General features: G+C 38.2%; 1 protein-coding gene across 2 annotated transcripts in view; it reads right to left on the bottom strand.

The window, feature by feature from the left end:
• Window positions 1–14,307, bottom strand: part of PDCD10 (programmed cell death 10) — a 46,620-nt gene that overhangs the window by 19,777 nt on the left and 12,536 nt on the right. The window contains exon 2 of one of the 2 annotated variants that reach the window (XM_080656603.1): window positions 5,613–5,826. In XM_080656603.1, coding sequence (XP_080512729.1) covers window positions 5,613–5,708 — 96 coding nt within the window. In that variant the 5' untranslated portion in view covers window positions 5,709–5,826. The remainder of the gene's footprint in view (window positions 1–5,612; window positions 5,827–14,307) is intronic. The other variant, XM_080656602.1, reaches the window with a different exon arrangement.

Raw genomic sequence — 14,307 nt, 5'->3', positions numbered from 1 at the left:
AACATTGTCTTTAGTAGGTAAAAGGGAAAACAAAAGGGGACAAGTTAGCAAATATAGCAAAAAAGCAACTCTATGAGGAGTTTATAAAATTAACAAAGAGGTATATCTCCAAAAATGAATTTTTCCCCACAGAATTCACTTAGTTATAATGAATACAACTGAAGATTAAAATAACAACACAGCTCTTCTGATCTCAAGTTCTTGTTATGCAGGATAGGCAGAAGGAGACAGGATGAATGTTTCCACCCTGATAGAAACCTATTTCCTTATTTGGGTTAACACCACATTCTGATCTCCTTCAACAAGTCAAAGGTCTGAGTCACATGTGTGCCTTCAATTATCAGCAATATAACTCATTCTCTAATGCCCTGATATGCAAAAGGCTCAAGGCCAGGAAAAGAGGTCAAGAATAGTCAGTGAAGAACTCATAGAATTAGCCAACTTCCCTTACCATCAGCATCTCTAGATTTCTATATTAAGTTTACATATGTGTACCTTAGAAAAGAGAGGGGATGGTCAGAGGTAACACACTAAATCAAATCTGTGAGCTATGAAGCACCTCACCAGAACTCTGAGAGGAGTCATTCTGGGATATACTATATACCCACATATTTTATAATAAACCCACTAGGCTTTATACCTATGTGATATCCACATTCCCCAGGGAGTACCAGGCACATAGGCACTATACATATTTTAATCAAACTTATTTTCTCATAAATTTATCTAAATTGTCCTGGAATCTATAATTTCAACCTATAATACTTAGGCAGCAAGGTATGTTTTTCTTTTCTCTATTAAAAGTGCTTCTATTTTAGGCCTCTTACTTGAGATATATGATTTCATAATAAAATCATGTTTATCTTACTAGTACCTTTCATGACCATATCAGGTTCCAGTAATATTCTAACAGCTATCATTTACTAAGGATTTATTATACAGCGTATTTTTATAGAGTATCTCTAATCCTCACAATAAATATGGAACTAGTTATCATCATCTTTGTTTTATAAAAGAAACTCAGTTTGCATCAATTTACGCAAATATTAAAAAGCTAGTAGAGAAAGGATTCACACTGGACCTGTCTGGCTCCAAAACCCATGCATAAGACACTAATACTACCCTGCCTCCCTATACTCACCCTCTCCAGAGGGGAGTCTACCCTATCATTGAATCTCTTCAACTACTTAAGAGCCAACAAATTCCTGAGTTTCTACCATGTGTAAGGGAGAATGTGAGAGAGTCACATCAATTGGTTGCCTCCCACACATGCCCCATCTGGGGCCAGGGATGGAACCTGCAACCCAGATACGTACCCTTGACCAGAAATTGAACCTGAGACCCTTCGGTTTGAGGGCTGACACTCTAACCACTGAGCAAGGCAGGCCAGGGTAAGAAATATTTTTTAGCCTCATTTTACATGTAAAAAAATTAAGACAAAATTATATAACCTAATAAGTGACAGAGAAGTAATTCAAATGGAAATATTATCTATGATTACCTCTGGATGGTGGTATTGTAGGGGATACCCATGCCATCACTGTGAAAAAGTATGTTTATTATGCTCAAAATTTGGGATTTTTTTTTTTTTCACTAGGAAAAAATAAAAAGGACAGGTAAAGCTGGAGAAGTATTCTCAGGATTCATTTCCTTATTGATAAATTAAGAGTTGTACCATATATGCTGCTGAGAGTTAGCAGAAATAGTTGATTTGGATTCTTCTGAATAGAATAATACTAATTACTTATCATAAGTGCCGTTTTGTGTGTTTTTTTTTTAACAAACAAAAGTATAAAACTTTGATGATCTAAAATTCACCTTTGGTTGCAAAATTGTTATTTCTGTCTCAAAATACCTACTTCTTCATACAGTATATTTTACCTTGAAACAATTCCTCCAAAAGTCATGGGAAAATAAGACACGTGGTATATCCTTTCCTGGAATGAAGAAATGAAGCATACAACTCTCTTCCTCCATATATAAAAAATTAGTGAAAAATAATAAGTACCTGAAAACCTGTTCTAACACTTGGCATTAGGTTTTTATAAACTCAGTCCATAATGCAAACAGGAGACCTATTTCACAGTACATTTACAACACATGCAATACACTTGGACTCTGAACTCTGCAGCTGCTGATTAAACAAGCCCACTCCTTCAGCTGTCCCAGCAAAACTTCATTACGTTTAGCAAGCGTCAAGCTCCCAGAATGCCATAAATAACTTTGCCTTGTGAGCTAGAGCACCAAAATTTCCTCAGATGTAAGGATATACTACTGTTTAAAAATCTGTTCTACATGATGACTGGGAGACCCATCATAGTTATTATTATGGATGTAATGTTATGGTGAGAATGCATAAGCTTTTTCACTCTTATATTACACTAGAGGCCTGGTGTGCACGGGTGGGGTCCCTAGGCCTGGCTGGCAATCAGGGCTGATCGGGCCTTCCAGCTGCCGGCCGGGTCCTTCCTTCATTTCGCAACGCCCCCTGGTGGTCAGTGCACATCATAGCGAGTCATGGGTCTCCCGGTCGAACTCCCGTGGGGACAATTTACATATTAGGCTTTTATATATATATAGATTGTAGATAAAATTTAGTGATTCATTTACCTTCAAAGTGGTTCTGTGGTACTACTTTCTGCACGATTAACTTGACAACCACTTATCTTTAAATCTGCATAGTACAGACAATGCCAAGCTAATTTCCCAAGTAGATTTATAGAAAAATCCTCCTTTGAACTATAAATATCAATTAACTGATTAGGTATCTTATTTAAGATATTACATTAATATACTGAAATGCCAGAGAACAATGCTAGTTTTTTAGTCTTTTTAAATAAAAACTTCACATTTGAAGGTGCACTAATCATTTGACTCCATTCCTAAATCAAGCCTAAGATTTCACCTCTGTCAAAGAGGAAACCTACTACTAATATTCCTAAAAGCTTATTCATTCTGTATTCTCTTTTTAAAATACATGACAGAAATAATTGTTTAAAAAAGCTTGATACCATGTTTGATCAATAAATTCAATTTGAGAATTAGACCCTGAGAATTTGATGTAGTATCTCTCAGTCTGCCACTTCTAGCCATTCCATTTTAAAAATTTACTTCTAACAATTAGTTCTTGAACCAACTATGAATCATTTGGCAATGTGTTCTAATTCTGGGCCCATTAACCTACATATGTTTTTAGATCTCATCTGGAGAGAATCACTGTCTTTATTTCTGAAAGAGATTTACTAGTCCATTCACAGCCATTTATTTTTCTTTCAAGTTAATTTTCTTTATACCAAATAAATTAGGAAAGTTGTATTAATCCCAACAGAGCATTTCACCAGAATGCTACATCCCATACAATTATTTTCCAAAGTCAAGACTGAAATAAAATCCACTTTCCATATGTAAAAAATATCATCCAAATTGTTAGAAGAAAAAGCTTTTCTCATTCCTCTTCATTAACTAAAGGATCAAACTGAAGCTCAGAAATGTTAATTGCTCTCCCGTCAAGAAAAGACTCAAAGTAACCAGATAAATATAGAATATTCTACCAGAACAACTTGACCCAACAGCCAATGAGTTAGCTATAGAGTTAGACTACAGACATGAAAAGAGGGAGCACCTCTGGCAGGAACTGTCATGATGATTCTTAAAGTACCTGAGAAGTCCAAACACTAATCATCAAGATAGATTACTCACCAGCTTTCAGGGACTGTCTCCTTACTTCTTACCTGGTACAAGGATCATTAAATAATTTGCTTAAGCATCTGTATTCCCTAAGATTTTTACAAGGAAACCTTATATTTCCCTCTACATTTCCAGACCCTATCAGAACACTTAACAAATAAATGGTTGGCATTTAGTGAATATTTACTAAACAGAAGGGAAACACTTGCTTCTAACAATAACTCTAGCCTTGCAATGAATGGGTAAAGTATTAAAACAAAATGGTGGAATTAATTACTAGAGTGTCTGCTATAGCTGCCAGAGATAGGTGTAACCAGCACTAAAAGAGGGCCTCAGAAGCTAGCATGGTAGCAGTATAATAGAGACAGGTTTTTCAAAAGATGCCTCCTACTTGCTTCCTCCTTAGTAGCAAACTTCTTAATTTCCCAACCTCTTTTGCAGCTAGGTGTGGTCCTAAGATTACATTTTTGCCAATGAGACGTAAATGGAAGGGACATTCAAAAAGGTTCTTAAGAAAGCAGAATCAGTTGGAAGACACACACACACACACACACACACACCACACCACACCACACCCTCCTGCTCTTTTTTTTTTTTTGCCCTTTCCAGGAAGCTTCAGCAGCATCCCACATGCTGAAGTGACCTTGATAATGGAAGGCCAGCACTAAGATGATGGGACAGAAGATAGGAACCTGAGTTTCAGGTGATACTGTGCCATAATACTCGCCCTAGTCCACTTACCTCTAGAATTTTTTATGTAAGAGAAATAAATTTTACCCAAGCCATTGTTTTGCATTTTCTCCTTTGGTCACTGAGCCTAACAATATTTAGGAGACAGTGTTTGAAGTTCAAAATATTTGTCTGAAATGGAAACTAAACTAAGTCTCCAGATTTCAAGTTGAAGAGGATGAACCACGCTCAATTGACCCCAAGACATTAGATCATAAAATAGTTCAAATACATTCATTATGAATAAACCTAATAATGTAGGAGAAATGGTTTTTAAACTCACGATCTTACTCTAATATAATTATTTCATAAAAAGAGATGAAAAATTATTGGAAATGGTAAGGGCTTCCAGGTTGTAGTAGCAACAATAAGGTTAATGGTATCAATAGCTTTATAATTAATTAGATCAATAAAACAGAAAAAAAAGCACCCACAAACCCACAACTAATTAAATAAAAAGCCTAAAGCCACAGAATTCAGAGTCCTAGATTTTAGTCATAAGTAATTTCAGGAAAATAATTTCATATATCAGGACCTTAGGTCACCATTAAAAGGCGGAGAGTGATTATACTTAAGAAACTTGCACAGTTCTAGAATTCTCTACACACTTTCACATAGTAAATATTAATTTAAAAGAAAAACCAAAATGTATTAAGTCCTAGAATATTCCTAAAATAAAGAAACTGCATCTTCTCTAAACACAAAGCACTGTTATGTTTCATTTATCAGTAAAAATGTCTGTGGCTGCTGTCACTCATTAGGATAGTTTGTGCCTGCTCCTCTGGTTATCTACCATGTGCTTGTCCCCAGCTCTTCAGCTTTCTAACTCTCCCATACCCCTTTCAGATCTTAGCATGTCTCTTCCTCAGTGAGGCCTACCCTGACCTCCAAAACAGGCCGTACCTAATTTTTTTTAACTTCATAGCAATTACCACAATTTTTCATTTATCTAATTATCTGTATTCTTTTAGTTAATGTCTCTCTCTCTCTCTCCAACTACAGTGAAACCTCTAGAGGGGGAACAATATATCTGGGATTCTCACCCCACTGTTTATGTCCAGTCCTGGCATGATACCTAACACACAGATGGAATTCATTTATATAAGTACTTGTTATATGAAGGAACAAACAAATGGGTAAATGAAGTAGGCATTAAGGAACTGCAGAGATCCTATGAGAAAATATTACCGACTTACCTCATTAAACACAGGATACATGACTGCATAGAGAGGCATAGAAACCATGGAAGTGGTCTCAGCTTCATTCTTCATCTCTTCCATTGTCATCCTCATTCAAAAGCCAACTACAGTAGAAAAAGCAGTGCTAAAATGCAGAGGAATCTTCATTCACTGCAGTATTTCTTCTCTCTTTTTTTGTGATAAAAGAATAGGTCACAAAATATATATTGACCTGGTTAAAGGGGAGAAAGAACAGTAAGTTACTACATTAAGAGGAAACAACAGATACCAGCAATTTTCTTTTCCAAAGTAGAGTCCTTATCTTGCGAAAATCAGAATTGTTAATATATCTTACTTGTAAAGGCAGCCCTAGTCAGTGACACATCTGTTTCCCTTCTCAGATTCAAGAATTGCCCTTTCTTAACAGCTAATCTCTCCTATTAGGTACTACTCCACAAAGCAGTGTTGCATGATCCCTCACTTTCTGAGTTCACTCAGCTTGAACTCAGAAAGAGCTCTTCATGAAGCACCATGGATTAATGATTTATCTAATTCCATCATATGCAATCTAGGAAAAAGTATCAAAATGCATAATTATAGCATTTACATGTAATATCTATACTAATAAAAGGGTAATATGCTAATTAGGGCGGATGTCCTTCTGGACAAAGCCCCAGCGGCTGCCCAAGGCTCAGGCAGGCTGTGGATGGTGGCTGCCACTGCCAGGGCCGGCCTGAGGCTCAGGCAAGCCGCAGTGGCTGTGAGGGCAGAGGCTCAGGCAGCCGTGACGGCTGGCAGTGGCAGAAGCAGAGGTGTGATGGGGACATCGCCTTCCCCTGATCGGCCGGTTGCCTCCCGCAGGCCTGGGGGAGTGGGCCTAAGCCGTCAGTAGGACATCCACTCAGGACTCCCAGATTGTGAGAGGGGGCAGGGTGGCTGAGGGACCCACCCCCAGGGCACGAATTTTTGTGTATCGGGCCTCTAGTCCTATGTAATAAAAGGCTAACATGCAAATCAACTGAATGGCGGAACAACCGGTCGCTATGACGCACACCAACCACCAGGGGGCAGACGCTCAACACAGGAGCTGCCCCCTGGTGGTCAGTGCGCTCCCACAGGGGGAGCGCCGCTCAGCCAGAAGCTGGGCTCAAGGCACTTGAACATCACCCAAGGTCTCCTGGACTGTGAGAAGGCACAGGCTGGACTGAAGCTCCCCCGCCGCCCCACCCCAAGTGCACGAATTTCGTGCACTAGGCCTCTAGTACATTTATAACTATGAAATATACAGTGTGTTAAGTGTGTATGGAATACAAGTAAAGAATAAAGAATTAAAGTGTATAACATTTTCATTAAATGCCTTTTCCTAATTGTTCACTGATTTTGTCATCTAAAAATAACAATAAAATCGTAAGTACCAAATAACTTAAGGCAAATCTTAAAACTGGAAAACTGCTACCAAATGTGGTCTATTTGGGGAGAAAAAATGTTACTTAATTCTGCCAGTGGTACTTTTTGAACCTAAAACAAGAAATCCACACACTGGTAATCTGGAATTAAAATAGCACGATTCAATAATAGAGAGAAATTTTACCTTGAGGAGTTAAGGAAATGTGTTGCTTTTTAAAAGAAAGCAACTACATTTATTCCCTTTGCAAGGATAAAAAATAAGCCTAATTATAAGGTGGAAGTGTAACAGTAGTGACTTAGCTATATATAGTTACAAAACAATCAATGTGAATAATTTCTACCATTTGCAAAGCATTCTCAGATTATAAAACATTTCCACATGCATTTAATCCTTATAAAACTTATTTACGGTAATTGTCATTCTAATTTTACATGAAAAAGAAGGCTCAGAGATAATAATTTGCCCAAGATCACACATGCGGAGGCCCAACACTGAATCCCAGTACTTAGACTCCAGATCTGGTACTCCCACATCATAAAATCAAGTTTGAAGTGGAAACAAAGAACCTGAGTTCATCCATCCAAGAAAATACCCAGAAGTAGAAGTTATTTATATACTGAATAAATATATGTTTAGCACCTACCACTTGCAATATTCAGTGGGGGATGAATAAGATATCCTAATCATTAACAATTTACCTGGGCCAGACTGTGAAAGGCCTAAGCAGTTTGAAAAGTATTATCAAAGGCCTGGAGTACTTATAGCTTCAAAATTCTCCAATAATCCATCCCATTTGAGAACTGCTTACTATCCTTCCATATCCCAACCAGTGAAGGGGAACTCAACACCTACTTGAACAGTCTGGTTCCATTTCTGGTAGTTCTAAACATAGACAATTTGTCCAGTTTCTGAACTGACGTATGGTCCCTGACTTCACAGAACAACAACACAAGGCCAATTCCTAAATTTTATTCTAGGGCAAGAGAAAATCATTACCTGATCAGACCATTGATTTAAGTAGATTGCTTGGTCATAGCATTAAAAATAGAATGGCGGAACAGAAACTGAAGGCAGGGAAAACATGTATCTTTATAAGAGATCAATAAGACCTGAATAATAAGTAAGAGGAAGTAGGTAAGTATCAGTTGTGGCCCTACTGTTTCTATTTAACTACTTAATAGACCATTTGGTAACCTACTTTTCCACTTAGAAATAAATTGTGAATACTTTTTTATAATAAACTTGGAACAAAGCATAGGGGCTGAAATATAGAGAAACTGGTCAAAATGAAAATGATAGGTACAGTAACCACAGTTTAACAGTAAAAGAAGGCATATATACTGTATCAATGAAAAAAGCAAGTAAGAAATAGCAGGACAGGGTCAACAGAACCTGGGAAGCTATCTCACTGGGTGACAGAAAAAGAAAATCATTCACTTATTTAATAAATATTTATTCATTATCTACACAGCATTAGGCCTGGTACTAGAGACAAGGCTAGACAGTCTCTGGCTTCATGCAGCTTATACTATGGAAGGAAAGAGAAAATGAACAATTTTGAGTATGACACAGGGGAGAAGTCAGGATGCTATACTGCTATGGGAAAATGGGATGAGAGAACCAGCATCACAAAAACCAAATATTCCCAAGCATGGACCACAAGTTTTAAAAAACAATTTGTTTGGTTTCTTGGCAAGGTTAAGAATAACACTCAAAGAGTAGGATCATCCCTGCAAGGGGTGATATAGTGAGAGAAGTCTACAAAAATCTCAGTAAAAAGGAGGTAAAACACTAAAGGAGGTTCAATAGAATCATTTTTGTGTTTTACTCTTTCAAACACATATGCCTGTCCCTGCATGTACTAGGTGTACCAGTTAATAATGGTGGATTTTGTAATCAAAAACACGATAATTTCAAGAGAAACATCAAAAGTGCTTTATTCAAAGTAATGTCCATCACTAGCTACACATTTCCCCCATCTTTCAGGTAATTTGTGGATACCGTCCCAATAGAACTTTTCTTGTTTTGAGGCAAACCATTCAGAGACCCAATTTTCCACTTCTTCGAACGTTTTGAAGTGCTGCTCAGAAAGTGCGTGTGCCATCGATCTGCACAAGTGGTAATCTGAAGGAGCAAGGTCTGTTGAATATAGCGGGTGGGTTAACACTTCCCAGGCAAGATCTTTTAATGTGTCTTTCACTGGTTTTGAAGTGTGTGATGGTGCGTCATCATGAAGCAAAATTACTTTGCCATGTCTTCTGGCACATTCTGGTAGTTTCACAATCAAAGCGTGGTTCAAATTGATTATATGTTGTCGGTAGCAATCAGTATTAAGGGTTTCACCTGGTTTTAGAAGCTCACAATACACCACACCTTCCTGATCCCACCGAATGCAGAGCATTGTCTTCTTTCTGAAGTGATTTGGCCTTGCAGTCAATGTTGATGGTTGACCTGGATCAACCCATGATTTTGTGCGTTTGGGATTCTCAAAATAAATCCACTTTTTATCGCCAGTCACAATTCGATGCAAAAAAGACTTTCTTTCGTGCTGTTGAAACAACGTTTTACTGATGACATTTTGGTTTTCCATTTGTCTTTCGTTCAGTTGATGTGGCACCCATTTTCCTTCCTTTAAAATATTTCCCATTGCTTGTAAACAATCGGAAACTGTTTGCTGAGCAACATTTAATCTTTCTGCAAGTTGTTTTTGAGTTTGACATGCATCTTCATCCAATAATGCTTGTAATTAGTGGTCTTCAAAATTTTTCAGTTGACCTGGACGTTCTTTGTCTTTCACATTGAAATCATCACTTTTAAAGCATTTAAACCAGCATTCAAAGTATCATGAGATGGAGCATATTCACCATAAGCTTCCCGAAGTATACGATAACTTTTTCTTCAAAATAATGAATTAAAACTTCTCACAAGTGCTCTTTTTTTTGGCACGAAATTTGACATTTTTAAGCGTAAAAATATCTATGATGTTAACACCTTCAGAAAATTTGACATATGAAGTTTTGAAGCTTGCTGTCAATAACAAAACAGCATACATATCAAATCGCATATATATCAATATGTGTAACTACATCTATTGAAAAAAATCCACATTATTAACTGGTACACCTAGTAAAGACAGGAGATGCAGAAAGTGTTCACTTTTATGATTCAAATGAATTATATATTTCCTTTAAACTAATTTTACAATATTGTCAACTACTATTTGTCATAAAAAAGACAGTAACATTGCAACACCATTCTGGGCTAAATAGCTGGCTGGCCCACAACACACTTAATCACCTTTTAATATTGTTCCTGTGGATTAATTTACAACTTTTCAGAACACACATTTACAAATTAGGGCCACTCATGGCTTCATTAGTGTTAACATGAGATTAAAAACCACCAATTCCAGTGCATTTCCCTCCTGGGAGCATGTCTTAGCTTTTCCTCTCCTTCTTTTCTTCGCCGACAGGCATTCATCTCCTAAACTTTAAGGGACTCCATGAGGCTTTAGACCAGGGGAGCAATGGGCAGCAGCAATTTGTCCCAGGCAAACCTCCTGAACCTGTCTCAAGTCCCCCTTCTCTTTGACTGCTTAGTGAGCCAAAGCAGCTCAGCCTAGGCTCATTTCCCCACCTAGTCCCTCTTCTGTTATCCTTGACCCTTTCCTGTTTCACTGCCCACAGCTTTAATAAATGTCCCCCCAAATTCAAAACAAACCACCAATTCCAATAAGGCTTATTAAACTGCTCTGCTTATTTTAGTTTAAGTTAAAATATGTTGTCATACCTTTTATATGCTTCTTCATTTGAAATGGCTAAATGTACAACCTGCAATCACTCCAAGCAGAAAAAGATCCTGCTACCTAAAGAGCAAGGGTCAGGTGAACTGAGGAAGGGCTGAGGCCCTGCCCTTTTGAAAAGGTTCCTTCCTTTCAGCATGGGTGTGGCCAGACAGGCAGCACATTATCAGTCCTCTAAAGGATACTGGTTTCTGGAGTGAGTACTGATTATGCATGTATAGTCCACTGATTAAAGATTACTGACCCTAAATCACAAATCTGGAACGACCTTAAAAAGTCACCTCTTCCCCCCTTTAGTACAGCAGAAACCAAAGTTCAAAAAAATGACTTACCCATGGTTAAAACTTCTAGCTAATCTATCTTACCTAATAATAGACAAACATGTAAATTGACCATACCTCCGCTACGCTCACAGCCAATCAGTGAGTATGCAAATTAACCCAACAAAGATGGCCGTTAATTTGCATACGTACCTGGATCCCAGGAATATCCTCGGCACCCAGGTCACTCCGAGCCAGGGATCCGAGGGGCAGGGGTCCCCTGCTCAAGCCTAAAGCCTCGGGCCGAGTCAGTGATTGGAGGGGTGGAGAGTCCCCTGCCCAAGCCTAAAGCCTCGGCCCGAGGCTTTAGGCTTGGGCAGGGGTCTAGCTGGCGATCAGAGGGGCAGGGGCCGAGCTGGCGATCGGAGGGAAGGGGAAAAAAATAAATGGAAACATATCCTCAGGTGAGGATAAAAAAGAACACAAAAGAAATGTCATATCCTATGAAAGACACATCTTGAAAATGCCTAAAGAAAGTTGTCATTTTTTCATGGTGAAGGGACTGGAGTCCGTGTTGATGAAAATACCTTGGTGGCTGCGGTGGCTGGCAGTGGGGTGATGGGGCTGGTGCCTTCCCCCTGATCAGCCCGGTCGCCTCCTGCAAAGGGAGGCCAGACTGCGGCTTAGGCCCGCTCTCAACGGGGAGGGCTCCCAGTATGTGAGAGGAGGCAGGCTGGGCCGAATTTCGTGCACCGGGCCCCTAGTATATATATAAAAGCCCAGTGACCGAAAGGCAGAACGACCAGAATGACTGGTCAACCAGTCACTGTGACGTGCACTGACCACCAGGGGACAGACGCTCAACACAGGAGCTGCCCCCTGGTGGTCAGTGTGCTCCCACAGTGGGAGTGCCGCTCGGCTCACTGGGATGTGTGGCTGCTCCCACAGCAGGAACAGTCGCTGGGCTGACCAGGATGAGCGGTGCTCCCACAGCAGGTCCATCCCCACAGGCCATGCCCCCTACCAGTGCACAAATCTATGCACTGGACCTCTAGTAATAAATAAAAATTAATGTGGGTATGATGGCAATATAGCAGGAACTATTTCCCATTTCAAATGTGTTGCTTTGGGGTAAAAGTTTTCATTTTCAAAGTAAGATTTGTTTCTTCAGTGGTTAGCATCACAGAATTAATTAATAAATAAAAAGAAAAAAGAAACATAACTATAGATACTAATTATTTAAATACAAGGTATACTTTTCAACAAACTTTTCTTCAAAATCAGCCTTTGTGATATGGAGATATCAAAACAACTAGAATATAGGCAACCTATTTATTTAAATTTCCCCCTCATTTCCTTGAATGTTCAAAATAGCACTGCAAATTTCTAACACAAGGTGAGTCAGTTTTAAATACCTTGCTGGGCTTAAAACAATTATTATTTGTTTAGAATGGCCAAAAGTAGGTTCTTGGCCATTCCAATGCTAAACTCTAGTGCTAGGAGTTTCTGCCCTGCCCAACCAACAGGAGCTTGTTCACTTCAAGAACTATACTTAGGTATATCTTAAGCCTCAGAATCAGCATTTACTGAAACAGCCTCCCTTCACTCCATCTGGGGCATGAGATAACTCTAGAGCCAAAGATATATTTACTTACAAATGAAAAGAGTACACAAAGGGAAATCTTTGGTACTGATGTATGCAGTTCTTGGGGTGAAAAGAAGCTTCCTAAGTAAATTTGACACTTAAAATGTTTCTAGGCAGGTCCATTTGTCTTGTTTTTCTCTATAGTCAAATCCAGTTCTCAGCCCTCTTACTGTTCCTAAATTCTTATAATTCCTTTTATTTCCCTCCCTAAAGAGAGAAGTGTTATTTATTTTGGTTGAATCTTCAACCTGCCCATGAACATTTAGCTAAAAGATGTTTATTCATTCTAGCAGTAAACAGAATCCATGTGTTTGTTACCCATTTATAAGTTTTTCTTTTTCCCATTAGAGACATTAGAATCAGCATAGCAAGTATATAGTAGGCCATTAATAAATGTTTGTTGAGTGAACAAATTAATGAGATAAAAGATGGGCAATTTATAACCTGAATCAGCCTTGTTAGTACTTTTCAAATTACCAAGCCTAGCAAAGCAAAAACACAGAAATCTAATTAATTCTATTAATAAAGTCTGGACCCAGTCACATTTACCAGTTTGTACTTCTAGCTATCCCAAGCTCTTCCTACTACACTAAGCTAAGAGAATATACGTACCAAATAACTGCAAACAAAATCAGAATTCTAATAGAAATTTACATGAACATCAAATAAAACAAAAGAAAAATAAAAGTCAGAGGTTATATATTCTAATGTCTCATTTTTATTAGGGCTGCTAGAATATTTTTTAGATCCTGGGGAAACAACTAGTGTATAATTTAATGGTTCACAAAATTCTCAAAGTGCAAGCATTTCCAACATTAGATTAACCTTAATTTACACATAAGCAAAACCCGAAAAGTTATCTCACTTTTAGCACAAAGCAAAACTTTCTCTATGGGAAAGGGTGCAAGTGATAAAGTTCCCAAATGTTGGGTGACCTAATCTATCACAATCACTTCAGTGCCTACTAAAAACCAACACTTCTCAATCAGAATGTCCAACAAAAGGTCCAGGAAGCTGTATGTTTAGCAGACAGTCCAGATGACTCTTGTGAACAGAATAGGCTGGAAACCAATGGAATGGAAAGAACTATGGCTGGAGTCAAGAGAACCTAGCTGCTAAAGTCAATCTCAGAGACACAGGTAAAATTAAGTTTAACTAAGCACCTGAGACAGGGGTTTTTGGTTCCAACTTTGTCAAATTTCACTTAATCACTGACCTTGTTTCCTCATCAGAAACAGAAATTGGGTAAAATTATATCATCTTAAGGCCTTGAACTCTAAAATTCAGTGATAAAAATATTTTATTATGTATTGATATCTATTCTAGACTCAAAAGTAATCTCATGGGAAAATTTTTTTTTAATGAAAAATATCTCATCAGATCATAAAAACTATTATACAAATTCTAGTAAGGAAAGCCTTCTCAGTAGTTGGTTTACTTAAGGTTTCAATTAGCTGACAACCTCTTACTTTCTTCTTAAGCACCTGGCATCATGAATCATACCCACCAGGCTCCTAGATAAACTGAATTTATTCCAAGGCTGTGTAGCTCAGTCTGGCCATTTCACATGGCTGGAAAGGTGAGCATATGATATCACA

The sequence above is a fragment of the Plecotus auritus genome (assembly GCF_963455305.1).
Source record: "Plecotus auritus genome assembly, chromosome: 2".
Classification (NCBI taxonomy): Eukaryota; Metazoa; Chordata; class Mammalia; order Chiroptera; family Vespertilionidae; genus Plecotus; species Plecotus auritus.
This window is presented reverse-complemented; position numbering and strand designations above follow the sequence as displayed.